The 16873-nt window shown below is 49.8% G+C and overlaps 1 protein-coding gene across 2 annotated transcripts in view; it reads left to right on the forward strand.

The window, feature by feature from the left end:
* REV3L (REV3 like, DNA directed polymerase zeta catalytic subunit) overlaps positions 1–16873 on the forward strand; it is a 1049196-nt gene that overhangs the window by 568810 nt on the left and 463513 nt on the right. For both annotated transcript variants that reach the window (XM_086927335.1, XM_086927334.1), the window contains exon 12: positions 7431–7570. In XM_086927335.1, the coding sequence (XP_086783461.1) occupies positions 7431–7570 (140 nt within the window). The remainder of the gene's footprint in view (positions 1–7430; positions 7571–16873) is intronic.

Below are 16873 nucleotides of genomic sequence, written 5' to 3' on the forward strand. Positions count from 1 at the left end.
TCTTTACTGCAAGCCCACCGTGTCCTCCACTGGTGAGTGCTTTGGGGTCCGAGAAGCCCCGACCCTGCGCAGCTCCAGCACCCAAGATCAGCCCCCCCTGCATCTCCACGATCTGCGTGGGGCCCTTCTGCTGTTTGCTGTGCACCGCGTTGTTTGGCTACTAGCCGGCTGGCTTGTGGCCCTCTGAACGACGCCCAACGACTTCACGACTGCTGGTCTGGTTGCTCCAGGCTGGCCTTTGCTTCCTTCTTCAAGAGAGGCACCCCGGACCCTCCTGGTCCACCCCAGACGCCATTTTAGGTCCACCGCGTGGGCTTGAATTTGCCAAGGCTTTGTTGCCCAATCCTGGGTCCAGCGACGCCGACAGCTTCTATCTTCGTGGGACAGCTCGATCCTCCATCCTGGTCGCCGACAACGCCTCCTGGTCCGTGAGATCTTCGAGTCAAGCGTCACCCACTCACCTAGTCGAGGTGGCTACCATCCGGTGCCCTCCTGGTGCCCACTGACTACTGGCTAGTAGTCTCGAACTTGGTCCCCTCTGCTTTCAGGTGTCATCTATCTTCAAGATCCAGGCTTGGATCCGACTGAACTTTCTTCACTGGTCACCGGCCAGCATCTTTTCTTCCGGCTCCTGGTCCGTCTACGAGGATTCCCGACGTCTTTTCAGACCTATGCAGCTGCAGCCCCTGGGCTAGGTAACTTCGGCATTTCGGTGCCCCAGCATAGCCTCACTATCCAAGGGTCAGAATCTACTTTCGTTTTCTCCCTACCAGGTCGGGTTCGCCCGAGAACACTAACTTTCTAATTCCTAGCTACCATAGACTTTTGTCCCGCATCTCGCGTGAGAGTGCACACACTGCACCCGAGTCCCCTAGGCCTCCTAGACATAATCTAACGATTCCCTAGTCAAGTCCTAGCGATTCCAAAAGCTATTAGTACTGTACTTACCTGCTAGGAATTTCGCATTCCACTTTCAGAGTATATGGTTTTCCGTGCCCCTCGGGCATTTGTATATACTGTGCTAACTTAAGTATTTTTGTAAGAGTTTTGGTTTGTGCTTAGTACCCTGTCCTCATAAAGAGTACAGGGCTGTTGTGATCTTTAAATAAATAACTGTTTATTTTCATAACACTTGTGTGGTGTCCTTTCACTTGGTATTCAAGGGGTATATGTGTGGTAAACAGCTGGCTTAACACGCCCTCTCGAGTCTTTAGCCTTAGACTGCTCGTATCCACGCTACTAGGATAGCTGGTCTATAAGGTTGACTTACAACCAATCATCAATAAGGGTTGCTGGACTGATACATAGTGCTCACTAGAATAGTGAGCACTGCATATCAGGCCACCTTCTCACATCCCTCTCAAAGCTCCTTTTCATCGGAGCGGTTCTGGACTCGGCGCAGTTTCGGGTTTATCCTCCGGAACGGCGGGTTCGGGATATTCAGGCTTTGATTCCCATCTTTCAGCCGCTATCCCGAGTCTCGGTCAGGTTGACGCTGCGGCTGCTGGGACTGATGGCTTCCTGCATCCTTCTGGTGCATCACGCCAGGTGGCGGATGCGGGCTCTGCAGTGGGACCTGAAGTTTCAGTGGGCCCAGCATCAGGGCAACTTGTCCGACCACGTCTTGATCTCGGAGGGCACTGCGAGACAACTGCAGTGGTGGCTTACGGACCGCGATTAGGTCAGGGGCAAGTCCCTCTCCCTTCCCCAACCGGAGCACGTTGTCGTGACGGACGCGTCCCTCCTGGGCTGGGGTGGCCACTTGGGAGAGGCAGAGATCAGAGGCATCTGGTCTCCGGCGGAGTCCCGGCTCCATATCAATCTGTTGGAGCTGCGGGCGATTCGTCTGGCACTGAAGGCATTCCTCCCCTTTGTCAACGGGAGTGTAGTGCAGGTGTTCACCGACAACACCACCGCCATGTGGTACTGCAACAAACAGGGCGGAGTGGGGTCGTGGACCCTTTGCCAGGAGGCTCTGCGCCTCTGGCAATGGCTGGAACGTCAGGGCGTGACTCTGACGGTTCAACACCTGGCAGGTTCTCTGAACGCCAGGGCGGACAAACTCAGCCGTCGGTGCTCGATGGATCACGAATGGCGTCTGAACTCGGACGTGGCGCAAGGCATCTTTCGGCAATGGGGAGAGCCTTGGTTAGATCTATTCGCCACAGAAGAGAACGCGCAATGTCATCAGTTCTGCGCGTTGGAGTTTCCAAGACGGCACTCGCACGGCGACGCCTTTCGGCGCGAGTGGAGTTGCGGTCTGTTATACGCCTTTCCGCCTATACCACTTCTGCCCAGAGTGCTGAAGAAGATCAGGCGCGACCGGGCCCAAGTTATCCTTGTGGCTCCGGACTGGGCTCGAAGGTACTGGTATCCCGAGCTACTCAGCATGTCAGTCGGTCCCCCGATCCGCCTGCCTCTTCAGGAGGACCTTCTGTCGCAGCAGCAGGGGACGGTCCTCCACCCGAACCTGTCCAGTCTCCACCTCCATGCTTGGAGATTGAGCGGCGGCAGTTGAGGCCATTTGACTTGCCTCCTGAAGTCTGTGATGTTATTCTGGCAGCCAGGCGTCCCTCCACTAAGTCGGTATACGCCTGTCGGTGGAACAGATTTGTGGCATGGTGCACAGCAAAGGCTGTGGATCCTCTCTCTGCCCCTCTTTCGGAGGTTCTTCTGTTTCTTCTTTCTCTTGCCCAGCAGGGCTCTGCTCTGGGCACTATCAAGGGCTACCTTTCTGCCCTTTCAGCCTTTTTGAGGCTTCCTGATCAGCCTTCTTTGTTCAAATCCCCGATTGTAACTCGGTTCTTAAAAGGCATCACTCACATGTTTCCACCTGTTCCGTTTGTGATGCCTCAGTGGGATTTGAACCTGGTTCTGACCTTCCTGATGTGTGCTCCCTTTGAGCCCCTTCATTCTTGTCCTCTCCGTCTCCTGACTTTAAAGACGGCTTTCCTGGTTGCCATCACCTCTGCCAGGAGAGTGAGTGAGCTCCAGGCTCTTTCTGTCCAACCTCCTTTCCTGTCCATTCATCCTGACAAGGTGGTTCTGAGGACTAGACCTTCTTTCCTGCCCAAGGTTGTTTCGGCCTTTCACATCGGGCAGTCCATCACCCTCCCTTCCTTCTTCCCGCCTCCGCATCCTTCAAAGGATGAAGAGCGGCTCCACCGTCTGGACCCAAAACGTGCGCTTTCATTCTACTTGGATCGCACACGCCAGTTCCGGGTGGATGACCAACTGTTTGTTGGCTACGTGGGTGCGAAGAAGGGACGGGCGGTTTGTAAGCGAACCATCTCTCGATGGGTCGTCCTCTGCATCAAAGCGTGCTACTCTTTGGCTCGGAAGGAGCCTCCTGTTGGGCTGAGGGCCCATTCCACTCGGGCCACGGCGGCTACTACTGCCCTGGGCCGGGGAGTCCCCTTGCAGGACATTTGCCAAGCGGCTACGTGGGCCTCGCTGCACACCTTTGCGAGGCACTACTGCCTGGACAGTCAAGTCCGGAGGGATGGCTTCTTTGGCCGTTCTGTCCTCCAGGACTTTCTGGTGTAGTTTTGTATTGGTTCGCAGACCCACCACCGGGGTTGGTATTGCTGGGGTATGTATTCTAAGGTAAGGAATCTAACACTAACGTGTTTCTTTCAGATGAACAAGTTACTTACCTTCGGTAACGATATATCTGTAAGAAACATTAGTTAGTGTTAGATTCCTTACCGAACCCACCCATCCTCCCCGTTCTGCGAACTGATACCTAGGGTTAAGGTCATCCCTTTTCAGGGCCCTAGTTTGTACATGGCACCAGTGTTGGTTCTCTCATGGCTCTGCGTCTCCTGGCGCGGAAAAGCTGTGTGCAAAGAACTGACGTCAGCGTGCGGAGGCGGCGTCTATGTACTCCAGCGACGTCATCACGGCGCACGACGCCGACGACGGACGCGGAGCCGCAGGGGACGCCTGCAGACGACGCCTACCGACGCGCAGGGGTACTGCTACGCAAAAGTTTCCGGATCCAGACTGACGCCTGGGGATATTCTAAGGTAAGGAATCTAACATTAACTAATGTTTCTTACAGATATATCGTTACCGAAGGTAAGTAACTTGTTCATCCGTACCTTAAAAAGATTAACCTGGTTTCATGGTAGCCACAGACCTGGAAAACAGTGAAAACTGACTAGCAACTTCAAAAAGATGCTTCTCCATTGTTTCAGAAGTCCTAGAACTTTTTATAAGTACCACCCTCCCTCTTTGGCTGAAGACCGCCTCCTTAGCCACCATAGTAGTATGAATACTGGCTCTTTCAGTCTGCACTTGTTCATCATTTTAGCTTAACACCAAAGAGGGCTGTGCAATACCAACAGGAGAGGTGAGAAACAGCTAGCAGTGGAACTACTGTGTGCTTGCTATTCTTCTTCCTCAGTGGACCTAAATCCAGGAGCAACCATGGACTCACCTTACTCCTTGCCTTGTTGAGAAAAGGAAGATTCACTTGCCTCAGGTGAAACCTGCACTGCACCTGCAATGAGGAATGACCTCATGTATTGGTGCTGCTTGGAAGGACAAGCATGTTGTGTACAATTTGATGGAATCACACTGCCCTAGAGCTCCAAGCTCACTCCTGTCTAACTGCCAAGGAGAGGCATGCCAACATTCAGTTCAAGTAGCTGCTATTCCTCCAGGCATAGAGAAGGATGGGTTTGCTCTGTCGCCAACCCTCCTTGTGCTCATAGGGTGTCAGGTTTTTACCTTCCTCAACATCATTTGGGGTCCCGGAATCTGCTTCTTTAGTGTCCATCCTATTGACTAAGGAAGATTACCCCCTTTCCTGAACCTTTGATACAATGTTTCAAGCTGCAGAGCATCTAGACATATAACAGATTTAAGCCACTGTCCAAATCCCGGTGCAGATTGTGGGTGCCCCCAAACAGTAAGGGCCCACACCACCATAAAAACCTAACCATTATGGCTTACAGGTTAAAGGCCCCTGCACCTCAAGCTGCAGAAAGAACAGATGATGGACGGAATGCTGAAGTAATCATACATTCACCCCCAGTCACAGATGAGTGTTAAATCTATCGTTTTTTTGCACGCCACGCCATTCCAGTTTAGGCCCAGCCATATGCAAATCAGTCCTGACCCTGTTCTCCATGGGAACAGTCCAGCCCGAACTGCCAGGCCAGGTCCTCCCTGGAACAGGAAAAGCAGCCTGGGACCAGTTTCAGGGTAACACCCCTCATCATCCAGGCTAGCTTGAAGCATCACCTAAAGGAACTAGCACAGTAGCCAACCTCTAACCCCGAATGTAAATGTAAATGTACATGTATTTATATAGCGCAAATCGCCCACATCGCAGGCATCTATGCGCTTGCTTAGGGAACCCGTCCTGGTATTCCCCTGTGAGATACCCCGACAGGGTATCCACAAGGTGAAAGCCAGGCATCCCGCCGCGAGGGGCCGTTGTGGAGATTAAGCAAGCTATTGCCCAGAGTCGCAGAGTGTGAACCCGTGAGTCGAGTAGGCACCGGAGCGAGAATTATCGAGTCCGTGGAATTATTGAGCCCAACCCCCGTCGGGGCGGGGAATTGAACCCTGGTCCAGGGCCGATCTCAGCTTCCGGGTCTGCCGCTTCTAACCCCTGAGCCACACTTCTCCACATAAATTCCAGAAGAATGCTGGACAGTTCTCTAATGGGCACTGATGACCAGACACTTTTTTTTAACCACAGGCCCCTCCTGAGGATCCTTGGAAGCACCTAGAATGTATTATTCCAGTGTGGGATCTTGCTTTGTTTGTGTGGTGGGCTAGAGAATTTGGTTTACATTGCTGGAATTCCATTCGCTGAAATCATTGGCATTATCTCAGATGGCCTGTCTTTCTCTTTGGCACTTCTGCTCCATTGGAAAATACCAGCGAATAAAACCCTTTTAAACTCTACCTCCAAATATTCTCTCATTTTGGTTAGCAATGTCAATAGGACTCCATTCTAATCAGATTCTTAGTGCTTATCATGTGAGAGCATTACACATGCAAGCATTTGTTCTACGATAGAGACGGTGCTAGGAACCTTAGGTGTTCTCTGTAGATCATACGTTTGTGTACATTTACTTATGTAATGTTAAATCCCTCATAGTTTTAAAATGACTGGCTAGAAATTCAATTGATTAACTATGAACTAATAGTAAGGGTGTTCCAGATGATGCATACCTTCACACTTCAAAGCTGTGGATGCTTGTGTAGTTCAGGAGAAGTGCATTATTTAAAAAATGTAAATTGATACTTGTATAGAGCTCTACTCACCCGCAAGGGTCTCAAGGCGCTTGTACGAATACCGCTGTGGAACCCATCCTGGCTTTCCCTGTGAGGCGTCCACTCCTGGGCACCCCCAAGGTGGAGGCCAGGCATCCTTAGAGTTGTGGGGGCCGTTGTGGAGATTAAGCAAGCTATTGCCCAGAGTTGCAGAGTGGGACTCCATGATTGGAATAGGCACCGAGGCGAGAATTATCAGGTCCGTGGAATTTTGAGCCCAAGACCCGCTGAGGCGGGGAATTGAACCCTGGTCCCGGGCTAGACCTCTGCATCAGGGTCTGCCGCTCTAATCATTGAGTTTAAAGAAAGGTTCCAGCAAGGGATTTTTTATGGAAAAGATTATTTTAAAAAAACAATATGATATAGTCTATATTATTTAAGACTATTGGACCGAAACAATCAGCCACTATTGTGACGTTCGCCTTTGACCCGATTCCCGACGAGCCGGAGCGTTACTTTCACAACACAGTTGGACCTTTAACCAAAAATCGACTTGCATATTTGGATTAACACGTGGATCATAAACCAAGGGATAATCTGTGGAATCCCCAAGGATACAAGTGATACTGTACTTCCAAAAATATCCTCTGTGCTTTCTCCATTTGTATTATGAGGGTCATTCATACTGCATTTAAAAGTTTATCGTTTATCGTCCTGATGATGGTCTCTGGATCTAACGTGTGAGACCGAAACGTCGACACCAAAAGTCTATGTCTACATCTACATCAAACTTTCTGTTTATTTCTAAAAGGAGTTTTTTGCTTGTTCATTTACAGACTAGACTTTCTCTTATGTATTGATGGATTGATTTTACTGTTTCCCTATACCTAAGTTTTGTGCATTCTTTTTCAAACATGTACCCTTTTATAATTTGAATCTGATTTAAATAGATAAATAACAAGTTTCTTACAAATAATTCATTGTGTTGCTTCTTCTTTTTCTTTCTCTAACTTCATTTGTTGAATAGACCTACCATTATAGTTGGTGAAATTGTCTAGGCTAGTGTGGTAGCCTTGTGACTTACTAGGACAAATCCAATTGATGTGTGAACACACTCGTATGAGATCATAAGGGCCTGGGAACGTCATTTCTTGTTAGTTGCAAAGTGATCACTAACTGTCCCTAATTTCTTTTAGATTGCCTGATAAATATACAAATGGAAGTTCAACTGAAGATGAGTCGTCATCTGATGATGAAATGGGATGGAGTGGGAGCAATTTCCCTTCAACAAATCTCTCTATACCTCAATTAGATGGCACTGCTGATGAAAACAGTGGTAGGTGCCTTTTAAAAAAACATGCAACTTTCTGAACAAGAAGTATATCTTCAACGCAATTATTGGTGGGTCACAACATTAGCCATAGTTATGTTGTCATATAATGTTTCCCGGATGCTTTTAATGTTAGATCAGAGCAATTGTAAGAAGTTTGGAGACAGTGAAGGAAAATGGATAAGTGCTTGTGCCACACTTCAGTTATTTGCTACTATTTGAAGTAGACCTAGCATATCTTAGTATGTAAAAAAATGATTTTTCATATGATGCCTAGGACTTGTTCTCAGTTACTTCAACTAGTAGGACTTTTAATTTCCACCTTTTGGATTCCTGATGCTCATCCATCTTCCCTGGAGTATAGCCTGTACCCTTAGGCCACACTTAGAAGATTGTGGGCTCTGTTAATTCAGGAAGAATGCTTTTGACACCTTCTTAGGACATTCCTTTTCCTAGTCGTCGTCCTATTCTTTTTTTTTTTTTTTTTTTTTTTTTTTTTTTGCCGCATGGTTGTGACACTACTTTCAGTGGGAACTTTTAGGTTCCTCCTTGTGAGTCTGTCCTGGATTTTCTTCTAGCCTCGCTATACTTCTTTGGATACATTCAAGGTTTCAGAGTTACTTTTTGCACTCATTCTTCCTCTGATTTGTGTCATATGTTTTATGTAGCCTTATAGTTTGTCAGCAGTTTCCTACATCTGTTCAATGTGCCATTTCTTCTTTAAGCTGCTTTCTCTTTATTAACTTTCAGGACCCACACTATCTTCCGGCAAGCCCAAAGTTACCAGAATGGCAGTTTTATCAGTCTTCAGTTGTTCCACTTTTTCAGATTCTAACTTTTCTAGCTTTCAGTGCTGCTGATCTATTTTTCCTTCAGGTTATTGTCTTTCTTTGTATGATACTAGGCAAACTACTTTTCTTTCAGAAATATTTTGTCCCACTCCTTGATCTGCACCAGCTGGGAACTTATTTCTTGCTTCCCAAGCTTTGCAGACCCCTTAAGAAAGAAAGTTCCTGATTCAAAAATAAGGTTTAATGCACCAAGAAGTGAAAGTATGCCTTGTCCATTGAACAAGCATCTTTCAAATCCTATCCTGCCTTGTACACAGACCTACCTTTCAGGCTCAGTTCATTTGAGAAAACCATGCAAAGAATAGAATATACTTGTTGTTCAAAAAATGTAAAGACCAGGTAACCTTGAGGGTCATGTATTACTTCAGTGAAAATGCCTATGATGTAGAACTAGAATTACAAGTAAGTAGGTTTCCCCATCCATATTTGGAGTTCTGTTGAAACCTAACAATTTTAAACACTTTTATTTTTTACTTGTCTAAAGATATGTACATGCAGTATGTACAAACTAAAACAAATGCCCAATTGCTTACTCGTGATCCTTAGCGAAAAAAACATGCTAAGAAGGTACACAAGAAATGTGATATAATGGTGCAGAAACCCTCCCATTGTCAGGTGTAAAACAGGAAAGTGATCTGGAATTTATAATATTTCAGAACTTAGCTAATCCGCGGTCTGCACTGAGCCAGGCAATGGGAAGACCAAATTTTGCTTTATGCGGATGACATTCAGCTCTAAGTAGCGAACCCCTGTTTTCCCTTGACAAGCAGAGGAATATACTAACCCTGTTTGGTCGCTACTCGTGATGTACAATCAAATGGTCAAGTTCTATAAATTCAGCATGCCACAGGACCGCGTAAATGAGATAGATGTAGACTGGTTACGATACCTTGGTATATGTGTCACCACTGATCCATATCTATTCTATGCAAAAGAAAACTGCAGCCTCCTCCCCCCTACATTGTTAAAGATGATGTCATGCACTGGAGGATTTCGGTCACTGTCTCTGTTGTTTATAATGACAGCCCTGACCTTCTCCCCCTACGGCCTACACAATACACCATGCCCCATCCGCACGCATAGCACTCAGCAAACTGACAAGGGGTGGTATAATGGGGGGTGGGGGGATAGCACTCGCCGACATTCGAAAATACTATTGGGTGGCGCAGCTCACGGCCATTATTCATTGGATACACCTCCCCATGGGCGAACCCGTTTTTTCGGTTGCACCAATTGAACATACATCAGGGGGGGATACCTATGGGCCCTCTACTCTAGCCCATGACACCTGCCTTTCAAGGATCCTACAGTGTTCACAATCAAACTCCGGCAAACGATGCTTAAATCGCTTGTTTGGCATGGCAGGATAACTCGAGCTACTCTCCTCTGGGACTCCGAAGTGTTAGGTACCCTCGGGACACACCCGGGGTTCAATAAGTGGGATCATATTGGGCTCACCCGGGGTTCAGTAAGTGGGATCATAATGCTCTCTCCAGGGTGGGAGATCTGCAGTCCCAGGGAGATATCATTCCCTTTACTGACTTGCAAAAAGACTACCAGTTGGCTCCCACGGACACTTGTCACTACCTACAGATCGGACTTGCACCTAAGGCAACACCCCCTCATGTGGTGGACCTCCCTGAGTCTTCGCCCCTGGAGGACGGGTTGCTTGATGACCAGTGCCCAACAAAGCAACTTCCTCACTTGATTAACAACCTACCAGACACACTCCTTTATTTGCCAGAACAAATGGACCATGATCTGTCGGGGGTTAGAAGCCGAAGAAAGGCCTTTGCATCCCAGAGGGAGGTGGCAATTTAAGCTGGGCTTCACTTAGTGCAGCTCGAAATTCTACCTAGGTCCTACCTTGCATGTACCACCATGGTACAAATGAGTAGAACAATAGATGCGCGCTGCCGCAAGCAGTGTGGCCTGGTGGGAACTTTCTTCCCTATTATTTAGAGTTGCCCCGCTATACAATCCTTCTGAGAGTCAGTGGTGGCCTACATGAATGACCTGTGCAGAAGTGATGTGGCAGTCTCCGCAACATGATGCCTGCACAGTATTGGGGAGGAAAATGAACCAAATCTCATGGAGTTGACCTGGATGACCTTGAATATTGCTGTAGCCAAGTGCAAAAGTGCGTGTTGTTTGGGTTGGGGTGTGGGGTGTGGGGGGGGGGGTAGAAGCACCTCTCCTGGGAGACCGGAAGTGGGTCATGTACTTGTGCATGGTGGCGGAGAAAGTGATATTCGATGGCCGTGTGCTGTTCCTCATCTAGAAAATCTGGTGCAAGTGGAAAACCTATAGAGGGGGAACCGTTGCCTTCCTCATTCCAGCTGATGCTGAAGTGGTTATTGCTGAAGTGGTTATTCCTTAAGACTGCTCCTTGTGTGTGTATGCATGTCTGTCTGTGTGTTTGTGTGTGTCTGTGTGTGTGTGTGTGTGTGTGTGTGTGTGTGTGTGTCTGAGTGTGTGTCTGTGTGTCTGTGTGTGTGTGTGTCTGTGTGTGTGTGTGTGTGTGTCTGTCTGTCTGTGTGTGTGTGGGGTGTACCTCAAGAGAAAGAACCCCCCCCCCCCCCGGCCTGTCCTTCCCTCCACAGACAGGTCCACGGGACTCTCTGGCCCCAGTTCTACTCCAAGCGCTGCGCACTCGATCTGGGGGGGGGGGGGGGTGATAACCCCACGAGAAGGAAGACCCAGGGCCCCTTCTTACCTCCACAGCCATGTCCCCAGGGCTCTCTCTGGCTCCGGTGCTGTCTCTAGCGCCTCTCAGCCGCCTCGGAGCGCTGCCTCTGTTCAGACACTTCTACCCACCTCAGTCCAGCTGCTGCCTCCAGATGTGCCCCTGCTGCCTTATGTACACCTCCGACCCTCCCGGCAGCTCCCCCAGGGAGTATCGTACCAAAAATCTGGATCCATCTGGCCATGTCTGGTAGAAGTCCGTGCACCTGTCTCCAGCAGAGGGTGGGGAGTACACCCCTCCTGCCCGAGCAAACCCCATGGGCGCCAGGACTGTGGGGGCACACCCCTCCAGCCTGAACTCATGGGCGCCACAGTGGGTACAGCGAGTCGGTAACTAAACTGCCTCCGCCCCAAGAAACGTCTGCTGATTGTGTGAATTCTCTTCCCTACACTCTCACTGCTCCGCCTTGAACGGTTTCCTTTTTTTCCTTCAAACAACTCTTGCGTCATTTTATTTCCCTTCGAATTCCAAAGGCTTTAGGGCCTTCTTCTGCCGGTGAGTGCTCATTGGTGACTATGGTACAAACTGGTTTACTGGTAGCTTTTTTTGTAGCTGGGTGAAATAAAGAAATTTATAAACGATTCATTGCTAGACGTGTATTCATTAAAAAGAATAATACATGTATAACGCTGTAAGTACCTGTGGCAAGATTGAGGACTACCTGGCTTGATAGGGCCACGCGGGAACGAGCGAGGGATGAATAAAAACATATAGAATTCAGCTGAACGGTCAAAGCATGAAAGAATTGCCGTTTGGGCCAGGTCCCATATTATATATATGACGTGGGAGTGCAGCCTGTGTTGTAAAACACTGTTTGGGAGCCCCACAATTTGTTCATGGCTGAAGAAGCCTGTTGCATCATGATTTGACAGACTGCGCCATATAAAGTCTGGAAACCCTCAGCAGGTGCCAGTCTTGTACATAATACTTCCAATCCTTTTCTGGCTAGCGACGAGGAGAGTAGCAGGTGATAGTGTGCATATCGGGGCAAGACACAGACGGGTCTTGTGGAGTCCGTGCCCCCTGGTAGTAAGATCAAAGGGGAAAAGCCTGCCTCAACCCATATTGATGCGAGAATCTTAGTTGTGTAACACTGAAGTAAAGTTGGACAGCAGACCTTTTAAGTTGACCCCTTCATAAGGTGAATATACTTTTTAAAATCGTAAAACTCAGTGGGATGACCCCTGAAGCCAGAGGTTAAAGCAAGCAACTTGTTCTTGATGTTTGGGCCTCGAGGAAACATTTCAACTACTGGTGAACTTGGTGATGAAGTTGGCCCATTATCTGTTTAACAGGAACAAAGTTGGAAAGTTTTAATGAAGCGACCTGGTGATTTTATTGTTTTTGATCAGGTTATGTCTGTGCTGTTATATAGTAAATTATTACTGGGTCTCCTTCAGGATGGTTTTGTGTGAATTCCAGTTGGTACAAATTGAGAGAGACAGCAGAGTGAGAGAGACAGCAGAGGCAGAGAGACGGCAGAGTGAGAGAGACGGCAGAGTGAGAGAGACGGCAGAGTGAGAGAGACGGCAGAGTGAGAGAAACGGCAGAGTGAGAGAGACGGCAGAGTGAGAGAGACGGCAGAGTGAGAGAGACGGCAGAGTGAGAGAGACGGCAGAGTGAGAGACACGTGAGAGTGACGGCAGAGTGAGAGACACGTGAGAGTGACGGCAGAGTGAGTGTTCCAGAGAGAGCAGGGTATGCTTGTGCGCTTACATGGGGCACTGACACACAAGAGCTAAAACAAAGAACAGCTGAACACGTGTCTTGGGAGCTTCATGGAGGCAACCGGCCCTCTGTGACGGGAGCAGCAAGGAGGGGACGCCCCAACCAATCAAGCGCAACTACTCACAACCTACTGTACAATTACAACACAGGCCAAAGGGCAGAGCTAGGTCTTTTTGCATTACTTAGGGTGAGCAGTGTGTGAGCGTGCAGGGTGAGCAGTGTGTGAGCGTGCCGGGTGAGCAGTGTGTGAGCGTGCCGGGTGAGCAGTGTGTGAACGTGCAGGGTTAACAGTGTGTGCATGTGTAGGGTGAGCAGTGTGTGAGTGTGCAGGGTGAACATTGTGTGAGTGTGCAGGGTGAACATTGTGTGAGTGTGCAGGGTGAACATTGTGTGAGTGTGCAGGGTGAACGTTGTGTGAGTGTGTAGGGTGAGCAGTGTGTGTGTGTGTGTGTGTAGGGTGAGCAGTGTGTGTGTGCGCAGGGTGAGCAGTGTAGGGTGAGCAGTGTGCGCGTGTGTGTGCGCGTGTGTGCGCGCGTGTGTGTGTGTGTGTGTGTGTGTGTGTGTGTGTGTGCAGGGTTAGCAGTGTATGAGTGTGCAGGGTAACCAGTAGGTGAGTGTGCAGGGTGAGCTGTGTGTGTGTGCAGGGTGAACATTGGGTGAGTGTGTAGGGCGAGCAGTGTGTGTAGGGGCTGTGTGTGTGTGTGCAGGGTACGAAAACTCGAACTAAGCCCACCACACACACACACACACACACACACACACACACACAACACCACACACACAACACCACAAACACAACACCACACACACACCACACACACACACACACACACCGCCACACACACACCGCCACACACACAACGCCACACACACAACGCCACACACTCACCAGTACACACTCACCACCACCCACGCAACCACACACACACACACACAACCACACTGTCAGTGCACGCTTGCACCGGGCACAAACACCACCAGCCGTCAGTGCACGCTTGCACCGGGCACAAACACCACCAGCCGTCAGTGCAGGCTTCCACTAGGCACACACCACCAGACGGCAGTGCACGCTTTCAACAAACACACACACACCGCCAGCCATCAGTGCACACTTTCACCAGGCACACACAACACCAGCCGTCAGTGCACGCTTTCACCAGGCACACACACCACCAGCCGTCAGTGCACGCTTTCACAAGGCACACACACCACCAGCCGTCAGTGCACGCTTTCACCTGGCACACACACTACCAGCCGTCTGTGCACGCTTTTACCAGGTACACACATAACCAGCCGTCAGTGCACGCTTCCACCAGGCACACACACCTCCAGTCATCAGTGCACAATTTCTACAGGCACACACACCACCAGCCATCAGTGCACACATCAATTGTTAACGCATCCACAATTAACTATTGTAGCAATCGCAGTATGGTGCACTTTACTTTTAAACATATTCATCTAAAGCGCAGCATGCCACCATTGCTACAATTCCAATCCAACCCACATAATTCCACTACACACTACATGCATACACTCCATAACACATGGCTAAAAGACATTGCGATTTACAATGCCATTAGCTCTAACTCGAATAAATCTGAGACCTATTGCATTTACAATGTTTGTTTTTACATGTAATCCTACAGGAATATGAGATAAATGATTTTCTACGCCTCACTAAATGCCCATAAAAGTTAAATTGAAGGTTCTGCAATGGTCTCTAAAACGAAAATATTAGTTCGAGGCGTGTGGGCTGTTGAATTCATATCTGTGCATAGATCGCCGCCTAGTGTTGGGTCCGGATGAATGCACATTGTTGTCCTGGAAGAGTCTTCGAAGTATCACGAGATAGGTGGCTCCTCCCCTGGACTACAGTGCGCATGGGCATCGACTAAATCCCAAGATTGTTTTTTTCCGCCATTGGGTTCGGATGTCTTTGGTTCCCTCTTGTCGGAATCGATAGAAAAACTTTCCTTGAGACCAAAAGGTCTTTAGTCTTACGTCGGTATTGTCTTGCGTTCGGCTTAACAACTCTACTTCGGCTCCGAGCCGAGCTCTGTACTTCTGCGTGCTTTCGGCGCGGAAGGCCTTGTTGACGATCCAGACTCAACGACCATCCATCATGGACCGAAGTCCATTCAAAAGATGTCCGGTCTGTAACTCGAAGTACCTACACATCGACGTCCACCCGGTGTGCAACAAGTGTCTGTCGCCGGACCACGATGAGGCCAAGTGTATGGCCTGTTCGCGATTCAGGTCCAAAAAGACACTCAAGCTCCGTTGAGCTGCGCGCCTGGAGGCCCAGCAATCTGCACCGGCGCCTACGGACATTTTCGATGCTGGGGAGGTCGAGGATGAAGATATCCAGGACGTCTCAGAATCAAACCCCGCGTCGGACGTCGAAGAAGACTACGATGCTGCGGCCGAAGTTTTCGAAAGTGAAGAAGTCGTCGAGGAGGTAGGAGACGACGACGGGGCCCTCAGGGCCATGGTGGATAGCTCAGACGAGGAGCTCCCTCAGACTGACTCTGGGGCCGTGCCAATCTATAAGGCCCAGATCGAGGGATCGCCTTCGGGCCTTACCCAAGACCTCGATATCAGTTCCTCGGCCCCGCCTTCGGGCCCGGCCACGGACATTGTTACCGATTCACTCCCGGTGAAAACGAAACCGAAAGTGAAATCTACGGTCTCGACGCCAGATACTGCGCAGGTGCAGATATCGAAACCGAAAGTGCGCATCGCATTGGTCGGATCGAAGTCTTCTGAGGCCTCGGCGCCGAAGAAACCTAAGATGGCCGTCGAGCCGAAAGGCCAAGTCACGGTTGCCGAGCCTAAGGCTACCGCGTCAAAGACTAAGGTGAAGGTGTTCGACACGGGCGCATCGGCGCCAAAGACGATCGACGCCGGCAAGGGTCGGTCGAGCACAAGAAGGCTGTCGACGACCCCAAGAAGTCTCTCGGCGACCAAAAGAAGCGGCCCGATGACCCGAAGGTCCTCCCTGTCCCGCTTCCACACGACAAGGCCAAGGGTGCTGCGCCACGTGAGTCGACTCCGAAGGTGACCTCGAAGGACTCAACTCCAAAACCACCCTCGAAGGACTCCGTTGAACCGGCACGTCCATCTGCCGCGTTCACGAAAAAGGTCACAGAGTCCCTGCAGCGCATTAGGGACGGCGCCGCGGCAGTCGAGCCGAAGGACCCTCCGCCTGCCAAGCCTCTGGAGAAGCCAGCTAAGGCGTCCACGCCGATCGTCTTTACCTTGCCGCCTAAGACGGCGCCTAAGGCTTTCGCTGCTAGGCCGTGGGCCGGCGTGCCCGAGAAGGTCTCTTCGGCGCCGAAGGCGTCGTTGGTGGTCCACGGCCCGCGGCCTCGACAACCCTCGGAGGAGGAGCGTCAAGAACATTACATCGACGCCGAAACGGGCAGGCTTTCCCTTCTGAAGAGGAAATTCACCCGAGAACCCCAATTGGAGCCTTACAAAATCCCCCTCAAGAAGAAAATGGACTCTGCTGGTACTCCAGCCTTGGTGGAGCCCCTTTCACCACAAGCTCATGAGGTCTCGCCCACTTACTCCGATGTGGACGCTGGTGAGGGCGATGAGGTGGATGAATATAGCTATCCGGTCTACACAGACCCAGAGGATACAACTGAGCCCTGGTCAGCTGGTGGTGACCCTGGGGATCCTCATTCGGGACAAGACCCTCAACTCTTCTCTGCTAAAACTTCACCTACTGAAGACTCTGCTGGTTTCAATGCCCTCATTGAACGGGCCGCTGCCAATCACAATGTCCAGCTGCATGCTGACCCTGTGGATTTCCTCTTTGACACCTTTTCTGTGTCTGAAAAGACTGTGAAAACTCTGCCAATGCTGAAAGGTGTTTTGAAGCATGCTGCAGAGGTCTTCAAAGAACATACCAGGGCGAGAGTCATCAACCCAAGGATTGACAAAAAATACAAAGCGGCGCCTACTGATCCAACTTAC

The sequence above is a fragment of the Lissotriton vulgaris genome, chromosome 6 (genome assembly GCF_964263255.1).
Source record: "Lissotriton vulgaris chromosome 6, aLisVul1.2, whole genome shotgun sequence".
Taxonomy (NCBI): Eukaryota; Metazoa; Chordata; class Amphibia; order Caudata; family Salamandridae; genus Lissotriton; species Lissotriton vulgaris.